At 31.2% G+C, this 22,546-nt stretch overlaps 1 protein-coding gene across 1 annotated transcript; it reads left to right on the top strand.

Moving 5' to 3' along the window:
- Positions 1-15,524: 15,524 nt before the first annotated feature.
- LOC119605777 (partner of Y14 and mago) lies at positions 15,525-17,168 on the top strand. The gene is made up of 2 exons (XM_037959080.1): positions 15,525-15,905; positions 15,970-17,168. The coding sequence occupies exons 1-2, from the start codon at positions 15,878-15,880 to the stop codon at positions 16,647-16,649; spliced, it is 708 nt and encodes a 235-aa protein (XP_037815008.1). The 5' UTR covers positions 15,525-15,877; the 3' UTR covers positions 16,650-17,168.
- Positions 17,169-22,546: the final 5,378 nt, after the last annotated feature.

Raw genomic sequence — 22,546 nt, 5'->3', positions numbered from 1 at the left:
TATTTATCGGTATGTAAATTCTGAATTTCTGGTATATATCCAATAAGTTGTGATATAGTTCCCAAAAGAGCAGCGGTTCTTTAACTTTATAAATCCTTATGCAATCACTTTCTATTTTGATAATACTGTATCTCTTACAGGATCATTACAATATAAAGCCCAATATATAAAGGCTATCAATACCGGTTGATCAAAACTCAGTCTTGTACGATGTAAGCCTCCGGTACGTTAGTGGTTAATGTTCTAGTCTGGTAGACCGGAGGTGGTGAGTTCGATTCCCACTTGAGCTACTAGCAAAGGAGACCACAACAGGCCCGATATATTTCATCGGTATATTTCATCGAATTTGATGTATATACATTAGACCGACTTACTAAAAATTGTGTTTGAGTTGAACATCTGGATCGAGTACACTTCAATTAGGTAGTAATTTGAACTGCAAAAATATATATGTTTGGATTTCTAAATTTCAATTCGATCTTTCACAGCAAGTCGTTCCTTTTCAGGAATGAAGAAAAAATTTTCTATAGTGGCCAACATTATATTATTATATGACAAATATGTTCCAAAATTCAAGAAGTACATTAGTCACCGAAAATATTGTAATTGGTATGAAGAAGAGAGAGATCTGCTCAATCTAAGAACTTCGTTTCGGTCAAGAGTTCAGGTTTCGCAATTCATTTATTTCGGTTATAATATTAACTTGGATCTGCGATTCAACATCGAGACATCTACTTTGTATGGTGTCGTCGAATGGTCGAAGTTATCCACATATTTTACATCTTTAATAGGATTATAGCCCGAAACAGGAGAATGCTACTTAATTCGGACACTTCAGAACTTAACCAGCAGTTCGACAAAGAGTCCATATAACTGCACAAGACAATCATTTTTGCTTATGTCTAACCACTAGGTTGACCTTAACTTGTATGTAGTGAGTTATTCGTCCCAAATGTTAAGTTTGTAATGCAGAGGTAAGACCGTCTTCAATTTATTGTAACCCAAAGTAAACTAAAGAGGGGACAGTCGTCACTTTACTGTCTCCCAACTAAAAGAGAGAGAAGATAGTTGGAACTTGTTTCTTTATATGAATAATAAATCCAATGCAGAGTAAATTGTCCATTTGTAATCGAACTGATGTGTGTTTACTTGTGTCCAAAGACTCAATTGACTTCCTCTTAGTGTTTGTCCATAACAAGTCACCTAACCGACTTGTGCCTAGTGTTAATCCGTATTAGTTGGTGAAATAAATAGTTCCGAACAGACACCCGCACTGCAGGGAAACAACAGTTCGACAAAGAGTCAATGCTGCGGATAATACGTTTTTCGTCACGAATGTATGTATACTTTGTGAAGAGTTGAGCATAGACAGTTATCACATAATGTGATGTGTGTCTCCAAGTAATCTAGAGATTATACACAACATTTCGACAAAAAGTCAATGCAGGGGACAATTGATCTTTCGTCACGAATGTTTACTTTGTAAAGGAGAGTGAAGACAGTGGTAACTTTAGTATACCTTTTGTAAGCGAGATTGAAGACAGTCGTATCTTTAGTATCCCTTTTGTAAGCGAGAGCGGAGATAGTCGTCGCATTACTGTCCCCAAGAAATCTGTAGAGTAGACTCTTAAGGTTTATTACCATTTACTGACTCCTTTGTATTATCTTTCTGGCTGCCTCTTTGTAATGAATGGAGTGACAATTGACTTCCTCCTGGGACAAGAATATGTTCAAATAGCTAGTCATCTGGGTAGACGGGTTACTAGGGTTGAAGACAGTGGTATCTTAAGTGTCCCTTTTTGAAAGCGAGAACGAAGAGAGTCAGCACTTACTGTCCCCAGGTAATCAACAGAGTAGACACTTAAAGTTCATTACCATTAGTGGACTCGTTTGGTTTAACTTTCTGACTGACTCTTTTCAATGAATGGAGTAACGATTGACTTCCTCCTGGGACAAGAATATCTTGAAATAGCTAGTAACCTGGGTAGATGGGTGACAAGGGTTGAAGACGGTCATAACTTTAGAGTCCCTTTTATAAGCGAGAGCGGAGACAGTCATATCTTACTGTCCCCAGGTAACCTAGAGAGCAGACATAAGGTTCATTATCAAGTATTTAGGTTTCTGACTGCCTCTTTGTAATGAATGGAGTGACAAGAATATGTTCAAATAGCTAGTCACTTTGGTGTATGGGTGGCTAGGGTTGAAGACAGTCGTAACTTAAGTGTCCCTTTTGAAAGCGAGAGCGAAGAGAGTTATCACTTACTGAGTAAGGTTCATTGCCTCCCCGATCAAATGGGATTCTCTTCCTACTTACCACCGAAATGAAAACCTTCACCACCGGCAAAACCCCAACTAATTGAATTTTTCGATGGTGTTGACCGCCTGCTATTTTAAGCTATAAAATTAACAGAACTATTGGATTTCTCACAGGTTCATATATTTTACTAGAAGTCGAATTTCTCTAAAAAAAATCATATTTCTACCAAACATTTAATTTTTCTCCAAGAATTAAATTTTTCATCAAACATCAAAAATTTCACCAAAACCACAATTTTTATCGAAACTTTTCACTAATAATTCAACTTTTATCATAAAACGAACTTTTCATAACGAACTATTTTAAAACTGATTTCCTAGTGGAGTATCCAATCATCATCAAAGTATCCGAAATTCGTTACACTGTTTCATTTTTACTATTTTTAACACTTGATGCATTCAAAACTGGAACAATTTAAAGAATTGCATAAACACGCAAAAAAATTAAAAAAACAAATAATAAAATATAAAATAAAGTAGTGACGTACATACTTTTATTTTTTTAAAAATTAATTAATAATAAATGTCAATAGAAATGTTTACGGTTTAATTTCAAAACAGGCTAGACAAAATTAATACATATTTAATACATAATAAATTATAGTATTAAGTTAATTATCTAAAGCATAACTAAATATTGCAACATTAATAAAAACAATTTATTAATAAATATTTATTAAAACAAACTTGTCAAAACCTTATTTACACCTAAGCGTTACACTGTTATTAAAGAATTTTGTCTTTACAAACTTTGCCAATCATTTGTTTGCAATAAATTTGATAAAAGTTGAAAAAAAAACAAATAAATACGTAACAACAAAAAAACAAATAATAAAAAAATAAACATAAACAAAATTTCCATATTTTAATAATTAAAATTCGGGTTTTTTAGCTGCTGTAGAAAATATATAAATTTTTCCTCTCCAAATGCTCCATTTCTTTATGCCAGCCAGCAGCATTATTGACAAAAAAAAATTAGATAATTCCCAGAAAAAAAAAACACTTAAATTAAGACAAATGTTAAATGTTTTTTATGGCGCCAAATAAATTTGTTAAAATTTGCCAATTTAAAAAAAGTTAAACGTTTTTATTAGACAAAAAAACCACCAACAGGCAGGCTGCCGTAAAAAAATGACAAATGTTTAAAAACTAAACCAACTATTAATTAAAAATTAACAGCTATAACAACATGTCATATGTTACGGAAGAAAGTTAAAAGTCATGTTTGTGGTTTGAAACTTAATACCCAAAAAAGTTCATATTCAAATGTTAAATTTTGCTAAGAGCTTTTCTTAAAATTTTGTTTTAAAATTTACTGTCCATTTGGCGCCTCAACTTCATAATAAAGTTTACAAGACAATTTACAAAATATATAAAAACTAAATTAACATTTTATGTTAATTTATGAGATTTTTATGTGAAATTTATATGTAGGGAAATGTTTGTGTACATGGCGTTTATTAAGATGGCAAAAGAGTTAAGTCCAAGTTTTTACATTTTCAAAATGCCTAAATAAATTAATTTTAAATTGTTTCCATAAATTTTTTAAATGAAAACTCTGACATAAGTGGAGTTAATGCTCCTCCATTTCAGATCTCTAACATAACTATTTCAGATTGTTAATATCTATGTCTAGTGAATATTGCCCATAACAGAACCATCAACAGTAATAGAGGACAATTTGTCAGATTCATCTTTAATCTTAGTCTATTAATCCCTCAATAAACTTATGTTCTAATCTTTGAAAGAACTGATAGAACATCCGAAACTCTGCTTAGATGATGACAGTAATACCTCTATACTTAGATCCAGACTATAACAATATCCAACAAATACATATAAAAACTAGATAATGATTTTAGCATCAGGTGTTCTTTGCATGGTAACGTTAATGTTCGATCTTATGTAGATCATTCAAAGGTTTTTTTCAAAGCATACACTGTCGAATAGCTTTAAAATTTTCAATAATTAACAAATCAGGGCCCAAATTACGACATACGATATCGATCGAAATCTCAATAGAATCTAAATGGATATTTCGATCGATATCGTATGCCGTAATTTGGGCCCAGCTGTGAAGACGCCTGAAGTATTAACTCATCTGATAGCTGAGTTCTTCAGTTCTTCTTCGGGTCTTCTTTACATGGTAATGTTAATGTTCGATCTTATGTAGATCATTCAAAGATTGCTTTTAAAGCATACTGTGTCAAATATGTTTTGAAAATTTTCAATAATTAACAAATCAGCTGTGATAGTGGCTGGATTATAAACTCATCTGATCGCTGCATTTTAGGGGCCTCAGCAACAGGATTCAACACTTCAGTTTTGGTGAAATTAGTGTAGCCCTTTTTGTTCTTGCTACAAGGCTCTTGATTCTTACGAATAACAATTGCTTATAACGTTATCGTTGGGCATTAGAGGATCATTTTAGACCTGTTGGCCGTTTGCTCGTCTTTATCAGCATTTGACGTTTTTCCGTTAATAGTCAAATCATTCAGAAAAGTTTATGATTTGAAAACTTCCGATAATCACCAGATCTACTGACAAGATGGCTGAAGTGATGACTCATCTGATCGCTGCTGTTTATGCGTCTCAGCAGTAGAACATAACACTTGAGCTTTGGCAAGATCAGTTTAACTATTTGGTTCTTCCCATAAGAATATTCATCCTTGCGAGTTATCGTTAGGCATTAGAGGATCAGTACCAAATTTTGGACCATTCCCGTATCTAGAACAAACCGTAGTTTGAGGCCAATGAGGTCAGCCGATGAGGTAGATACAAGACGCAAAAGAATGCGATATTTTATTACCAGAAATCTGATTAAATTTGGCTCAGATTAGCCAAAGCATGATGTTTTCTCCCGGCTAATTTCGACTATTATAGCATATTACTCAGACCTAGAGCTACCACTTGAATAATCTGAACAATGTAACTTCTGTATCTGTTGTGGGGATTAGGTCTCCATCATTCAATATTATTATTTGTCTGTTGCCAGGAGTAAAAACGACCATACACCGGATACCTTGATCCTTACGAGTGACTATTGCTTATCACTTCTTCGGTGAATAATCTGAATAATGCAACTGAAGTCTCTCTTGTGAAGATATGGTTGTTGGTAGGCTCCATCTTTCCATATAATTATTTGTATGCTACCAGGAGTAAAATCCACCGGAACCAAATATACTCTTAAACGGCCAAATATAGAACAGATGATTTTGTGATGAATCCATAAAGATCAAAATTTTTCCACCGATTACACCGTATCAATAACAAGAAAAGCAACGATGTGGAAGAGGCAGTTCTTATAATCATGCGTTTGACAAGCAGAGTTGCTTGGCTTTGTGTGGTTATTATGGAATCTAACATTAGAACAAACCAATATGGAATAGACGATTTATGGGTTTCAAAGTCTAACATTTAAGAGATGAATAAGGATTCGAATGGAACTTTACTACTGATTATCGTATTTCAATAACAAAAATAGCAATAAAGTAGAAACCTGCTAACGTACCCTTCCAAATTTGGGAGAAACGAACATCTAACAGTTAGTAAAGACAGTTCTTAGGTTCGTGCTTATTTCAAGACCTGTTTGACATTTTGTCACCCATACTTTGGGTAACCACAATTAAAAGCCTTCTAAGGGCCATAACCGAGAATAGCCCTACTCCTGTCAGATGCTGTAGTTCTTCTAAGAAAAAAGTTTCAAAATTACTTGTGTAGAAGTTTCGAGGAGGCTATGAACCGGCAGATTTCTTTAACAATCACGTAAGACAACATCTATAAAACATAGTGGTTGTACCTTTTTAGTCAAATATTTGATAGATGTGAACGTACTCTCATTTTTTATATCCTGTCTACAATGCAGATTTTAACATTTGAGTAACTATGGATCACTCTCTTTAACCGTGGAGGCCAAAAAGAGAACGTTTTAAATATTAGTAACCAACAGTTTATTGGTGCAAGTTTCTATGCAACTAATGTTGTTGTTGTTAGGTGCCTTAGTTGGTAGTGCTTCAGATTGTCAGTCCGGAGGTCGTGTGTTCAATTCCCACCTGAGACTTTTGTAAAGGCCTAGGTTAATTTTTGACCTAAATTTCAGAACAACGAAGTTCCAACAAGGTTTTAGCGTCTAAAAATCAATCTATGATAAATTGGACATAGCCTATTTACACTCTAAGCTTACTTTAAAATAATTACCAAAACAAATTTACGTAAATCAATTACCATATTAAATATTTAATAGTTTTGACATATACTTTTCGTTATTTTAGTTTAGTTTTAATCTAAACTAAAGTTATTGTTTACGCATTCTAAATATAATTAATTATTTTATATGTTTTTATATTGTTAAGCCTGTCAAGAATTATTCTAATACGAATTGATTTACTATAACATTTATTTGTAGACGTAATAACAAGTATTTACAAAAATTTATGCTAAATATTTTAAACGAAGACGTGCGACTAGACAGGTAATAACTTTTGATTCATAGAGGTAAAATTTTACAAAATTCTTCATAAAAAAACAAAACAAAATAAATAAACTGTTTACATACAGGGTTCAATGAAAAGGTTCTTTGTTTAAATAATTAAATTATTTTGAATTTGACGTCAAAACTACGCTTAAGTGTTTGGTAAATAAAAACAATATTGAATCAAATGTTTAAACTATTATTTAGATTTTGTTTATAACCATTTATGTACGAATGTATGTATGTTTGTGTATATGAGAGTGTTAAGTTAAAAGTTTAAAGATTAAAACGTATTAAACAACTTCTGTATTACGATCGTAATATTTATTATTTATGATTTCAGCAGATTATATGCTTTATTCTAGAATTTTGATTCAAAAAACTAACGGATTAAATTAGTTCTACGCAATTTGGCGTTAAGGTCATGAGGGAATTACAAGGTTGTCTGCCAACAGCTTAAAATGATAAATTAATTAATTTTGTTTACTTGTTAGGAATATTATTATAACAAGACGGAAGCTGATCAAAAAAAATTTTGTCTCAATTTTACAACAATAAGGGGGATCTATTTGTTCTTTATATATGATATAAGGAATTTTTCAACATTCAAAACTGGTTGGTATTTCCCGGCTCTCTTGCATACAGATAACAAGGTTAATAAAACTTTCTTCTTTAAAACCTTGGATAGAATAGTCGATAACATGGTCGAAAGGTTAATACCGGGCAAAGACCTCAAATATAAGCACCATGCTTATGTAAAGCACAGATCAGTGGAATCCGCGTATATGAATATATAGACATTGAAGGCACTTTCATTGATACTCTTATGCAATTATTGGACCAGTTTCATGTTGATCTGACGTTCCGCGACTGGTTCAACTCCATGCTAAGGAACATAGTGCTGCGTAATCTATGATATAACTACCAGGAAATGGGTATTTTGCGGTACACCACAGTGTGTCATTTTGTTCCCTATATTCTGGGTAACCACGATTAGGAGCCTACTGAGGACCCTAACGAAGAATATTACCTGACAGTAATGGAAACGATTTCGTAATACTTCTAAGGTGAAAGGGTCAAAATTATTTGTGCAGAAGGACTGAGGTGGCCCTAAATACGGCCTTTAGCAGGGCTCAACCGAAAGGGCTAAATGTTAGCCCGGCGAAGACTGGATTCTGTCTTTTCACAAGAAAGACGAAAATTCCTGAGTACAGAAGATAACCGTGACCGATAGAGTTAAATTGTTAGGTATAATACTTGACTGGAAATTAAAATAGAGACACCATATAGAAGATAGAATCAACAAAGCACATGTACGCTATGTATGGCTATGACTTTCCAGCTTTATAAAAGCTTAACTAGACCAATTCTAACTTATTCATCAATCTTCACGACTAAAAGTTCCATATAAAACCATCACTGGAAGTTTTTAGCATATATATTGCTTGGGTCCGATTTTATTTGGAGCCATGAGAATCACGTCAATCTAAGGCTCTGTAAATGTTGCTAGATATTGCTCCTATAAAAATATAGAGAAGATATGAGGCGGGTCTTTTTGCCAAACATTTGTGGGACCACGTTAAGCCAAGGCTCTGGATATTGCTCCTATAGAAATATAGATAAGATATGAGTCGGCTCTTACAGCAGAACATTCCTTAACTTTAGGGGATTTGACCAAAGACGGTTACAGAACACGTCATCAATCCAGTCACACAATTTGTTGAAAAAAATGGCTCTGGAAATCTATATTGAAGTTTTAGAAATGAAGCTATTCTATCATCTACCTAATCGGACGTTCCTGATAGCATTCAGCCACACAATTTGTTGGGAACTTTGAGACACTAGTCCCAAAAAGATTATCATGGTCGAGCAAAATATTACATCAAATAGTTTTAGGTGTCCGTTTCAAATAATGGATCTAAACTAAGAAACCAAACGGACCTGGAAATCTACATTGAAGACCCAGAAACAAAAACATACTAAAGTCTACCTAATCGGACGTTCTTGATAACAACCAGTCACACAATTTGTTGGGAATTTTAAGACACTGATCCCAGATGGAATATCATGGTCATGCGGAACATAAGAGAAAATGCCTGTAGATTTGACGTTGCAACGCGGACGGATCTAAACTGGAAGACAAAACGGTCATTGATAAGATATGAGTCGGCTCTTACAGCAGAACATTCCTTAACTTTAGGGGATTTGACCAAAGGCGGTTACAGAACACGTCATCAATCCAGTCACACAATTTGTTGGAAACTTCAAATCAAATACCTGTAGGTTTGCAACACTATTGGATCTAAACTGGAAATCTATATTGAAGTTTTAGAAATGAATCTATTCTATCGTCTACCTAATCGGACGTTCCAGATAGCATTCAGTCACACAATTTGTTGGGAGCTTATCATGGTCGAGCGGAATATTACATTATATTACATTAAATACCTTTAGGTTTCCGTTTCAAAACGAATGGATCTAAACTAAGAAACCAAACGGACCTGGAAATCTACATTGAAGACCCAGAAACAAAGACATCGTCTACCTAATCGGACGTTCTTAATAGCATCCAGTCACACAATTTGTTGGGAATTTTAAGACACTGATCCCAGATAGGATAGTCGTTCCTGATAGCATCCAGTCAAACAATTTTTTAGGAACTTTGATACACTGATCTCAGATAGAATATCAGCGGAACATTATAGCAAATACATGTAGGTTTAGTTTGTAAAACTAATGTTTCTAAACTGGAAGACAAAACGGGTCTGGAGATTTACATTGACATTTGTTAGGAACTTTGACTGATTCCAGATAGAATATCATGGTCATGCAGAACATTATAGCAAATACCTGTGGGTTTTCATTGCAAAGCGCATGGCTCTAAACCGGGAGACAAAACGGAACTAGAAATCTACATTGAAGACCCATATTTAATTGCTATACAAGCCTCCACGTAGAAGTGTAATGGAAGTCAACATATATACCGCCAATGAGTCAATTAGGGAGATAAATCTAACACCATATTGGACTGATAGCCGAATACTCTTCCAGAGCTAAGCCTTAAAACATATGGGTAACATGCCACTCTAGAATAATCGGCATCGTAAGAGCGAATAACCTTGATGTGAAGGGAAGGGAATTTGAAGAAGTTAACCTAAAGAATGTAAAAACGATCGATGCAGTGAGGACTAAATTCATAACATTGGGGAGATAATCCCATATGTCAACTTGGAATAATAAAAAAGTGGGTGGAATTACAACGATCCTAGGGGATAGGAGAAGAGGACGAATAACCAAGTCTGAGATAAATATGATGGAACTTAACTATGTAAAATTATACGATCCGATTCACACGAAAGTAGAGCATGTGGTGGAGACAATGAAACTAGATCTGAAGCGAAACTAGATCCAGATATCTTGAAAGCGATGTTATTCCAGATATAACATGCCTTACAAACACTGTGGAACTACGTTCAGGAAACTAATTTTCTTAACATCGGACGATAATAGGTTTTTCCTATAAACATTTTCCATGTAAGGAAGCCACAACAGACCCGATAGCGATCTAGATGTATTAGTATTTACCTAATCTATAGATTATAATATTTGTATTCAAAATGATTCACATCTGATTCATATCCTGTAAGAAATTTAGTCATTATTTTGAATTATATTCTAAATAATGTGTCAAATAAATTGTATTGCTAAAACGTGTAATGTTTTTGTTAGGCGCCATTTAACGCTGCCATAAATTTTTAATAATTTACCAATTCTGAACGTTCTCCTTCAATTAGCAATACCTTTTAATGAATGTAATGACATTCATATAATTAATTTGTTAAAAAAATAATAAAAGTTTTACGTCATGTACAGTTTAATTGATATCATCATAAATTAAATGAATTTAAAAACAAACAAAATCTAACTGGTCTTTTTCAAAATTCCTTAACTAACTGCAGGACGTTCATTGACCCGTCCATCCGTTGTATATCTTTATCTTTAGTATTCAAAATAACAAGTATATTTTTGCCAAATTTTATTAATAATTTTATTTATGATCATTTGTTTTGCAACTTGATATTTTATGGCTGACAGACACGTGTTTAATTAAAAAATTTATTAAATTAAAAATATTTTATTGGGGTTTGAAAAATAAATTCAAATTATTCATTTACATTTTGGAAAACAATCTAATAAATTAAAAAAAAATGTACATTTTATGAATAATTCCATTGTTTCTGTATGTTCAGTTAGTTTAAGAGGGTGTGTTCAGTGTTTTTTTTTTTATTTAATTGTTTAATTATTCATAGTTTATTATATTAATTAATTATAGTTGTATTTTATATTTTAATTACTAAGAGTATCTGTTTCTTTTTTTTAACGTTTTTTTCTTAGTTGTGCAAATTTTTTCAACATGCCTGCTAGTCACGATTTGTTGCGCTGTGAAGTTATTAATTATTATATTTTATTTTCTAATAGTATATATTTATGAATTTGTTTTAAACTATTTGCTGTCAAATTTCCCAAAAATCAAATCTATAATTAAGCATTTTAATGAATGAATAGCTGAAAGCTTAATATTAGGTATCTAGTTGGAAATTTGTTAATATGTACCATGAGAAAGTTTTAAAACAAAATTTTGTTAATATGGAAGTTGAGTTCAATACGTAATTGGGAAATGCCCATCTTTTGTCAAATTATCTTTCAATTTAAAAAGTTATTTCGTGTTAACGCTGCAGTAAGTCTTAATTCTTCCATCAAGCTAACGTCGAAGTTCAGAGCAGTTCTGCAAGTTTTACAATATAGAAGGTTGTTATTGTAAAATATTTACTATCGCCTAACTATCATCCAGAACTGACTAAAAGGGAAGGGATGTTGAAGTCTCTAGTCTTCTTGTCTAAAATAGCAACGAGAGATTCTTCAACGTAAACGGAGAGATGAAAGAATTTACTAGTCTAGTCTATAGTCTAGTCTATAGTCTAGTCTATAGTCTAGTCTAGTCTATAGTCTAGTCTATAGTCTAGTCTATAGTCTAGTCTATAGTCTAGTCTATAGTCTAGTCTATAGTCTAGTCTATAGTCTAGTCTATAGTCTAGTCTATAGACTAGACTATAGACTAGACTATAGACTAGTCTATAGTCTAGTCTATAATCTAGTCTATAGTCTAGTCTATAGTCTAGTCTACAGTCTAGTCTATAGTCTAATCTATAATCTAGTCTATAGTCTAATCTATAGTCTAGTCTATAGTCTAGTCTATAGTCTAGTCTATAGTCTAGTCTATAGTCTAGTCCATAGTCTAGTCTATAGTCTAGTCTATAGTCTAGTCTATAGTCTAGTCTATAGTCTAGTCCATAGTCTAGTCTATAGTCTAGTCTATAGTCTAGTCTATAGTCTAGTCTATAGTCTAGTCTATAGTCTAGTCTATAGTCTAGTCTATAGTCTAGTCTATAGTCTAGTCTATAGTCTAGTCTATAGTCTAGTCTATAGTCTAGTCTATAGTCTAGTCTATAGTCTAGTCTATAGTCTAGTCTATAGTCTATTCTATAGTCTAGTCTATAGTCTAGTCTATAGTCTAGTCTATAGTCTAGTCTATAGTCTAGTCTATAGTCTAGTCTAGTCTATAGTCTAGTCTATAGTCTAGTCTATAGTCTAGTCTATAGTCTAGTCTATAGTCTAGTCTATAGTCTAGTCTATAGTCTAGTCTATAGTCTAGTCTATAGTCTAGTCTATAGTCTAGTCTATAGTCTAGTCTATAGTCTAGTCTATAGTCTAGTCTATAGTCTAGTCTATAGTCTAGTCTATAGTCTAGTCTATATAGTCTATAGTCTAGTCTATAGTCTAGTCTATAGTCTAGTCTATAGTCTAGTCTATAGTCTAGTCTATAGTCTAGTCTATAGTCTAGTCTATAGTCTAGTCTATAGTCTAGTCTATAGTCTAGTCTATAGTCTAGTCTATAGTCTAGTCTATAGTCTAGTCAATAGTCTAGTCTATAGTCTAGTCTATAGTCTAGTCTATAGTCTAGTCTATAGTCTAGTCTATAGTCTAGTCTATAGTCTAGTCTATAGTCTAGTCTATAGTCTAGTCTATAGTCTAGTCTATAGTCTAGTCTATAGTCTAGTCTATAGTCTAGTCTATAGTCTATTCTATAGTCTAGTCTATAGAGTCTAGTCTATAGTCTAGTAGTCTATAGTCTATCTATAGTCTGTCATAGTAGTCTAGTCTATAGTCCTAGTCTATAGTCTAGTCTATAGTCTAGTCTAGGTAGTCTAGTATATAGTCTAGTCTATAGTCTAGGTCCTATAGTCTAGTCTTAGTCTAGTCTATAGGCTAGTCTATAGTCTAGTCTATAGTCTAGTCTATAGTCTAGTCTATAGTCCTAGGTCCTATAGTCTAGTCTATAGTCCTAGTCTATAGTACTAGTCTATAGTCTAGTCCTATAGTCTAGTCTATAGTCTAGTCTATAGTCTAGTCTATAGTCTAGTCTATAGTCTGACGTCTATAGTCTAGTCTATAGTCTAGTCTATAGTTCCTAGTCTATAGTCTAGTCTATAGTCTAGTCTATAGTCCTAGTCTATAGTCTAGTCTATAGTCCTAGTCTATAGTCTAGTCTATAGTCTAGTCTATAGTCTAGTCTATAGTCTAGTCTATAGTCTAGTCTATAGTCTAGTCTATAGTCTAGTCTATAGTCTAGTCTATAGTCTAGTCTATAGTCTAGTCTATAGTCTAGTCTATAGTCTAGTCTATAGTCTAGTCTATAGTCTAGTCTATAGTCTAGTCTATAGTCTAGTCTATAGTCTAGTCTATAGTCTAGTCTATAGTCTAGTCTATAGTCTAGTCTATAGTCTAGTCTATAGTCTAGTCTATAGTCTAGTCTATAGTCTAGTCTATAGTCTAGTCTATAGTCTAGTCTATAGTCTAGTCTATAGTCTAGTCTATAGTCTAGTCTATAGTCTAGTCTATAGTCTAGTCTATAGTCTAGTCTATAGTCTAGTCTATAGTCTAGTCTATAGTCTAGTCTATAGTCTAGTCTATAGTCTAGTCTATAGTCTAGTCTATAATCTAGTCTATAGTCTAGTCTATAGTCTAGTCTAGTCTATAGTCTAGTCTAGTCTATAGTCTAGTCTATAGTCTAGTCTAGTCTATAGTCTAGTCTAGTCTAGTCTAGTCTAGTCTAGTCTAGTCTAGTCTAGTCTAGTCTAGTCTATAGTCTAGTCTAGTCTAGTCTAGTCTATAGTCTAGTCTAGTCTAGTCTATAGTCTAGAATAGTCTAGTTTAGTCTAGTCTATAGTCTAGTCTAGTCTAGTCTAGTCTATAGTCTAGTCTATAGTCTAGTCTAGTCTATAGTCTAGTCTAGTCTAGTCTATAGTCTAGTCTAGTCTAATCTATAGTCTAGTCTAGTCTATAGTCTAGTCTAGTCTAGTCTAGTCTAGTCTAGTCTAGTCTAGTCTAGTCTAGTCTAGTCTAGTCTAGTATAGTCTAGTCTATAGTCTAGTCTAGTCTATAGTCTAGTCTAGTCTATAGTCTAGTCTAGTCTAGTCTATAGTCTAGTCTAGTCTATAGTCTAGTCTATAGTCTAGTCTAGTCTCTAGTCTAGTCTATAGTCTAGTCTATAGTCTAGTCTAGTCTATAGTCTAGTCTATAGTCTAGTCTATAGTCTAGTCTATAGTCTAGTCTATAGTCTAGTCTATAGTCTAGTCTATAGTCTAGTCTATAGTCTAGTCTATAGTCTAGTCTATAGTCTAGTCTATAGTCTAGTCTATAGTCTAGTCTATAGTCTAGTCTATAGTCTAGTCTATAGTCTAGTCTATAGTCTAGTCTATAGTCTAGTCTATAGTCTAGTCTATAGTCTAGTCTATAGTCTAGTCTATAGTCTAGTCTATAGTCTAGTCTATAGTCTAGTCTATAGTCTAGTCTATAGTCTAGTCTATAGTCTAGTCTATAGTCTAGTCTATAGTCTAGTCTATAGTCTAGTCTATAGTCTAGTCTATAGTCTAGTCTATAGTCTAGTTCTATAGTCTAGTCTATAGTCTAGTCTATAGTCTAGTCTATAGTCTATTCTATAGTCTATTCTATAGTCTAGTCTATAGTCTAGTCTATAGTCTAGTCTATAGTCTAGTCTATAGTCTAGTCTATAGTCTAGTCTATAGTCTAGTCTATAGTCTAGTCTATAGTCTAGTTTATAGTCTAGTCTATAGTCTAGTCTATAGTCTAGTCTATAGTTTAGTCTAGTCTATAGTCAAGTCTGTAGTCTAGTCTGTAGTCTAGTCTATAGTTTTGTCTATAGTCTAGTTATTTTAGTTTAGTTATACCGGTCTAGTCTATATTCTTTGGTAGAAACCTTAATCTGGTGGTTTTAAGTTTTTTGTGACATTGTTTAACGAGAAATAGTTGAAAAATATTGGCAACACTGTATATGAATGTTCACAGATTGAATTATTTTTCTCAAATAAAATAATTGTTTATTAAATTCCTTAAGATTTAAGGACTAGGGTTGTTTTTTTTATTATTTCAACATTACCATGAATATTATATAATTTTTTATCATTCTATATAAAAAAAATCATCCACTGATCACAGATTTTTCGATTTTTCACAATTTATAACGGTAAAACCAAATTCACCACAATTACAAATATTTACACCACTCTGTTTTTAAAAACAAACTGGCAACTCTTTACTGCCTAATAAAATAATAAATATAGGCACCACCCTGTTATCTTCACAAAATATACACAAGCAACTGTCATTTGTGACAGCTGTGTATTTAGTAATAACGCGTAAAGGTATTTTTTTATTATTGCAATTTAATAAAATAAATATATTGTTTTTACTGAAAATTTTAAATAAAACTTAAACATTTTGAGCCTCCCTCCTCTCACTACACCACAAACGTACTGAGCAGCTTTAAACGGGAGCAGAGAGTGAGACAACAAAAGTAAATTTAGGGAATAAAATAGAGTAAAACTTAATTAAAATTTTTATAAAACACACAACAACCAAGGCCATTTTATTAGAGCATTTTTTGTGTGTGATTGCCGTACGTCTGTCTTTTAGCATTTTGGCAATAGTGAGCTAAAAACACGCTTAACCATGGCCACTTATTCGACAAACAGTGAAGGTAGTGTATGATGGCGAATAGTGAATTGTTGTAATGCTTTGAATGATGTTTGCTTTGAATTTAGGAAAATTTATACCAGCCACCCAAAGACCAGATGGTACCTGGCGCAAGGCACGAAGGGTAAAAGAAGGTTATGTGCCGCAGGAGGAAGTGCCGCTATACGAAAGTAAAGGTAAACAATTTGCCCAACGAAAAGCCACTGGATTGCCTCCGGGTTTATGTCCTGAGGTGGTGGAGGCGGCCAAAAGAGAACGTGAGAAAAAAGAACGAGCTAAAGCCAAAAAAGAGGCTGCTGCTTTGGCTGCCAAACAACAACAACAAATACCTGGAGTACTCAAACTACCCGCCAATGTTAATGTAACTAAACCTACCATGAATGGTCAGAAAACCAAAGCTTCCCCTGCCGCAGCTGCGGCTAATAAACAAACCAATAACACTACAGCTACAACAACAACAAAATCTCTAGAAGCTTTAAGCCAAAATCTGGCCGATAATCTTAATATCGAAGAAGACTCTCAGGAGCTGCAAAAGAAATGCAAAAAACTTAATAAGAAACTGCGTGAAATCGAGGAAATCGAAAAGAAACTTAAAAGTGGTGCTCTCAAGAAACCCGAAAAAGATCAATTGGACAAGGTGGGGCGTAAAAAAGAAATCGAAAAGGAACTTAAAAAACTACTAGCCATTTTAGTGGAAACTAAAGGTCCAGAGGCCATAGAAGGTCTAACACCTAACAGCAGTTGTTAAATAGTGCCATTCATTACTAAGAATTTGCTGTTGTGTAATTAGAAGTTTCCTTTTTTTAGGTTTTTTTTTTCTTTTTAATTTGTTCCTTTTTTTAATTTCTTTATTAATAATTTGTTTTTATTTTAAGTTGGCTTAAAAAGTTTAGTTTATGCTTTAATTAAGTTTTTAATTATTTTTAATGGTTTTAACTTTAAATTTAACTTGTAGCAAACTGTCTGCCTGCCTAAAAAAAACATTTTAAAAATCATACAATTCCAACCAAAAAAAAGAAGAAAATAAATCATAATTGTAATAAATATTGTTTTAAATTTTATACAATTTTCAAAATTGTTAATTATTTTGTTTTAAACATTTTACTTTTTTAACTACAAACCATTTTTGAAAAATGATTTATGTTTTAGAAATTATAGTTTTAGTGTTAAAGATATTGTTTTTCTATTAAGATGATTTTAAAAATATCAAACAAAAGCAATTTTAATTTGTGAAAAAAAGGAAAAAAAATATATATATTTAATAAAATAAAACAATAAATAAATGTATTTTAAGTTGTAGGTTACTTTTTCTTGTTTACTAGTTTAATTCTAATTGGAAAAAGTTCGGCTAAGACTAACAATTGTATTCTAATTGGAAAAAAATCTAACCAAAGACCTACTAACTTTCCTTTCAAACTAAATTTATTATAAAGTTTCTAGGAGTTAAGGGTACTTTATTCTAAATATTAAAGCCCAGTTCAAGTAGTTTATAACTCTTTAATATCAGATAATTATTAAAATTTGATCAAAAAGTTTACAAAACTTTGAAATTAAAAGCAATCTACAAAAATTATTTAAAATTCTTACCTTTTAGTTCTGGTTGCTGGTGTTTAGAGTTGAAATCTAGCTGCAGCTTACTCCATTACATGCATATATTACACTTTTAATATTTGATTATACTTTTGCCTTAATATTTGATATAATTTCACTTTATACACACATATTGGATTACCCTTTTCTTTTTCTTCTTTTTTATAAATTATATTTTTTATACTAAAACACTTGATTTTTTCACTTATTTTTTTATTGCCCATATATTTTCTTCTTTTTATTAAATGCTCTGCTTTAAGGACTAATAATTAAATTATATTTTTTTACTAAAACACTTTACACGATTTTCATTTCTACTAGACACATTTCTATTATAATAATGATTATTTCTTCTTCTTTCTTTAAAAACACTTTTATTATTTTAATTTTCACTTTTATTTTATTGCCTTTTTCAAAATTATGAATTGAAATTAACTTTTTTCTACTAAAAACACTTGATATTTTTTACCCGTAATTTTAATTATTCAACCGACGTACACCGAAGAATACGAACGAAAAAACGAACGACCATGATTCCTTTTTATTTTCTTTATTTATTATTTTTATTATATTTATTTATTATTTCGCGAACATTTAAACGATTTCTTAAACATAATTTATTATTAATGACATTTTACGTATAATATTAATGTTCTGAAACTTCTTTATTATTTTTAAATAATTTTTTAAAAATTGTTTTCACTGAAAATGGCTGTCGTGTGTATTAATTTTGAAGTCTGAAACGAAACTAAACTTAAATGAGTCGTGTAACAATGATGCCAACATTTTAATATGTAAAGAGCTTGATAAAAATAGTTGCAAAAAACGCTAATTTGTAATTGTAATCAATAAAACGAACTAACTAACTAACTAACTAACTAACTAACTAACTAACTAACTAACTAACTAACTAACTAACTAACTAACTAACTAACTAACTAACTAACTAACTAACTAACTAACTAACTAACTAACTAACTAACTAACTAACTACTAACTAACTAACTAACTAACTAACTAACTAACTAACTAACTAACTAACTAACTAACTAACTAACTAACTAACTAACTAACTACTAACTAACTAACTAACTAACTAACTAACTAACTAAACTACTAACTAACTAACTAACTAACTAACTAATAACTAACTAACTAACTAACTAACTAACTACTAACTAACTAACTAACTAAACTAACTAACTAACTAACTACTACTAACTAACTAACTAACTAACTAACTAACTAACTAACTAACTAACTAACTAACTAACTAACTAACTACTAACTAACTAACTAACTAACTAACTAACTAACTAACTAACTAACTAACTAACTAACTAACTAACTAACTACTAACTAACTAACTAACTAACTAACTAATACTAACTAACTAACTAACTAACTAACTAACTAACTACTAACTAACTAACTAACTAACTAACTAACTAACTAACTAACTAACTAACTAACTAACTAACTAACTAACTAACTAACTAACTAACTACTACTAACTAACTAACTACTAACTAACTAACTAACTAACTAACAAACTAACAACTAACTAACTAACTACTAACTAACTAACTAACTAACTAACTAACTAACTACTAACTAACTAACTAACTAACTAACTAACTAACTACTAACTAACTAACTAACTAACTAACTAACTAACTAACTAACTAACTAACTAACTAACTAACTAACTAACTAACTAACTAACTAACTAACTACTAACTAACTAACTAACTAACAAACTAACAAACTAACAACTAACAACTAACTAAACTAACTAACTAACTAACTAACTAACTAACTAACTAACTAACTAACTAACTACTAACTAACTAACTAACTAACTAACTACTAACTAACTAACTAAACTAACTAACTAACTAACTAACTAACTAACTAACTAACTAACTAACTAACTAACTAACACTAACTAACTAACTAACTAACTAACTAACTAACTAACTAACTAACTAACTACTAACTAACTAACTAACTAACTAACTACTAACTAACTAACTAACTAACTAACTACTAACTAACTACCTAACTAACTAACTAACTACAGTCCCCTTTCATATGTTCTCGCTCACTTCATTTCATGTTTCTATGTTCAATATGGTAAAACGTTCTAAAAGTACTCTTTGAACAACGAAAAAGTACCAAAAAGTCCCCTTTTATTGGTGCTCACTTAATCCGGTGCATGAACGAAAAATCTAAATTTATTAAATTTTCAGAGGTAGTCTCAAATTTTTGCTCATATCTTCCATATTTATGGACTGAATTTGCTGATTTTAAATAGCGTTTTATTCGACCGCATGTCTGATAGAATTATTGAAGATTTGGATCTCGCAGACACTTGGGGTCTTGTGAAAACTGATTTCAACATACGTACGGACTGATGGATAGGCGGACATGGCTAAATCGACTCCGCTATCTATAAGGATCCAGAATATACATATATACTTTATAGGGTCGGAATATAATATTATAGAAATTTCAAATGACAAACTGATATATAACCTTCTCACGAAATATTTGTTTAGACCAAAATTATACATTATAATAAAACATTTCCCAGTACGTATGAATGTATCGACATAAAACTATCTTATTTTTGTTATTTAAAAAAATATTCTATGGCCCAATATTTTAACCTCCGGTTATTGTTTTATAATTTGTATATGAAAGCTTTCTTTACTATAAAAAATATTCAGACATTGAGGCAATGGGGGAATGAGTTTTTTTACTTATTAAACAGTTTAAAATACAAATAAAAGTTAGGAATACCAAATATTAAACAAAATTTCCTATGGGTTTATGAACGTACTAAGTTATTATTTGTGAATGTTTATTTGCAATAACATCCGATTAACTCTAAACATTAAACTCTTCTCAGAATAAATAACAAATGGTACTCTTCTCACTTGCGAATATAATTTCCTTTTTCTCAATTTCCCTTAAAATATTTGTTCCCTCTTTACTATTTGGCATTTCGCTAACACACACTCTTACACAAACAACCAACTGTTGTTGTAAACACAACGAATAGCCACAACAAAAAGAAAACAATCGGTCGGCTAAAGAATTTACACAATTTGCCAACAACTTTACACACTTTTTTCTAAAATTTTAAGAAAACTTTTTAACAAAATTTTTACACACAAATGTTTATTAACACTTTAGTAATAAATTTATACAAAAATATTAACAAAAACTTTATTATTTCTCAATGAAAATAATAATTTTCTTAAGACACTTTTATTAGACAACCGAACCGTGTGAAAATTGCGCGTGAACTGAATGGATTAAAAGAAATGAAGGAAGAATAATGACGATGCATGTACTAAAAGCTTTTTAGTAAAAGGAGTCAGTTGACTTTTAAGAGAATGATGCGTAAGTTGTTTAAGAAAATGATTAATAGTATGGAAGTAGTGTTTGTTTCAATTATATGAAAACTAATAGATAATTAAAATTATTTACATATAGCAGGAATGGGAATGCTAAACTGACAAATATTTGATAAATACTAATTTTAAATAGTTTTTATTGCTTATATTTACAGGAAAAATTTGGCAATAAAAAATTGGGAAAAATTAGGTTTTGTATTCGGAAAATCATAAAATTTGCTAAGCAAGTTATGATGATGGCTTCGAACTCAAACGTTTCAATAATTATTGTAAAGAGGGTAATATAAGGGAAAATTAATAGCCTGAATATTAATATGTTTATGAAGAAACAGTGATCTAATAGCAATATAATCTAGCAAATATTGTTAAACTAAAAAAAATTTTATTTCGAAATATGTTTTTAAAGGTATTAATAACTTGAAAATTTTTTAATGAGAAGTGTTTTATAGATCCATTAAGGAGGAAACTTTAAGAATTTAAATTTCTTTGGGGTAAAAGTAGCAAATACATATCGTGGTTTATTCAACAAATAAGTGGTTAGATATCTGGTACTTTTTCGAAATACGGTGCCTTTAAGCAATAACCGTATAAAAACTGTATTATGGTACTTTTTAAATTTTTAAGCCTGCGAATATAGAAGTAAAATGTATAACAAATTAGTTACCTAATTGAAAAATTACGAATATATTTGGTACATTTGGAAAGTTCGGAAGTTTAAGTGCTAAAAATTGTACTTATTTTTGGTACTTTTTTGTATAAAATAATGTTTTCTACTTTGGTTTATATTAATACACTTTCACTAAAATGTTATAATTTATGAAATAAAGTTTTTATTGCATCGCTAGGTAGTGGAAAAGTACGAAAAGAAACGAAGAAATGGGAAATTTTGATTAAAGTTTAAAACTTGGGAGATTTAGTTGCACTAAGTGGTGTGCTTTTTGAAACTCGGATTTCTATAGTGATTTTTTTTTAAATTTTGGAATAAGTTTTCAAGTGCTTTAAAGGGTTAAATTAGTTTTTTTAGCTTTTTTTAATAAGTCTACCAAAGAAATGAGTATTCGCTAATATTGATAAATCTTTGACTCCTCAGTTCATGCACTAGATTTGTCCAAGAGAGCTTCAGGGATATATCTGCATTTTTTCCAGATTTAAGCTAAAGTCTAGCTGCTAAACTATAAGAGACATTAACCAAACTTATCCACAGTTTTGTTACCTGATTTATTATAAATTAATCTTTATGAAATCTTTTAAAAAATGTTAAATTTGTTTAAAAAAATTAAAAAAGAAAATTGAAAAAACTGAACATTGAACTGAACATCGAGGGAGTATATTCAAGAGGCTCTATCTAAAACAATATAAGTTTTCAGGAGGATAAACAAAATTGTTTATTTCGTTAGTTAATTCATACTTTCAAAGGACCATTTCTTAAATAGTCAAATAATTAGAAATGTGTATATATGTACTTCAAGTCTAGATTTTGACAAGTTGTATCATGAACTTTTTACTTCTATTATAGCCTCCTTACCACAGTACCCTCCGAAAAGGGCTTTTAAGATCATAAATATTTTAAATGCTTTTGTATCACTTCATCGCCAAAACTTAGTTTTATATATGTAAGTCTTAATAACAC

Source organism: Lucilia sericata, unplaced genomic scaffold (genome assembly GCF_015586225.1).
Source record: "Lucilia sericata isolate MDLA Ls3-8-SP2 unplaced genomic scaffold, ASM1558622v1 Contig000517F_arrow, whole genome shotgun sequence".
Classification (NCBI taxonomy): Eukaryota; Metazoa; Arthropoda; class Insecta; order Diptera; family Calliphoridae; genus Lucilia; species Lucilia sericata.
The sequence above is the reverse complement of the archived record's forward strand: the minus strand, read 5'-3'. Positions and strand labels throughout refer to the sequence as shown.

Bases quoted from the DNA above. Each gene is read 5' to 3' on its own strand.
- LOC119605777 (XM_037959080.1), top strand. From the start codon at position 15,878: ATGGCCACTTATTCGACAAACAGTGAAG. The intron at 15,906-15,969 runs GTAGTGTATGAT...CTTTGAATTTAG, and splicing joins TTATTCGACAAACAGTGAAG to GAAAATTTATACCAGCCACC.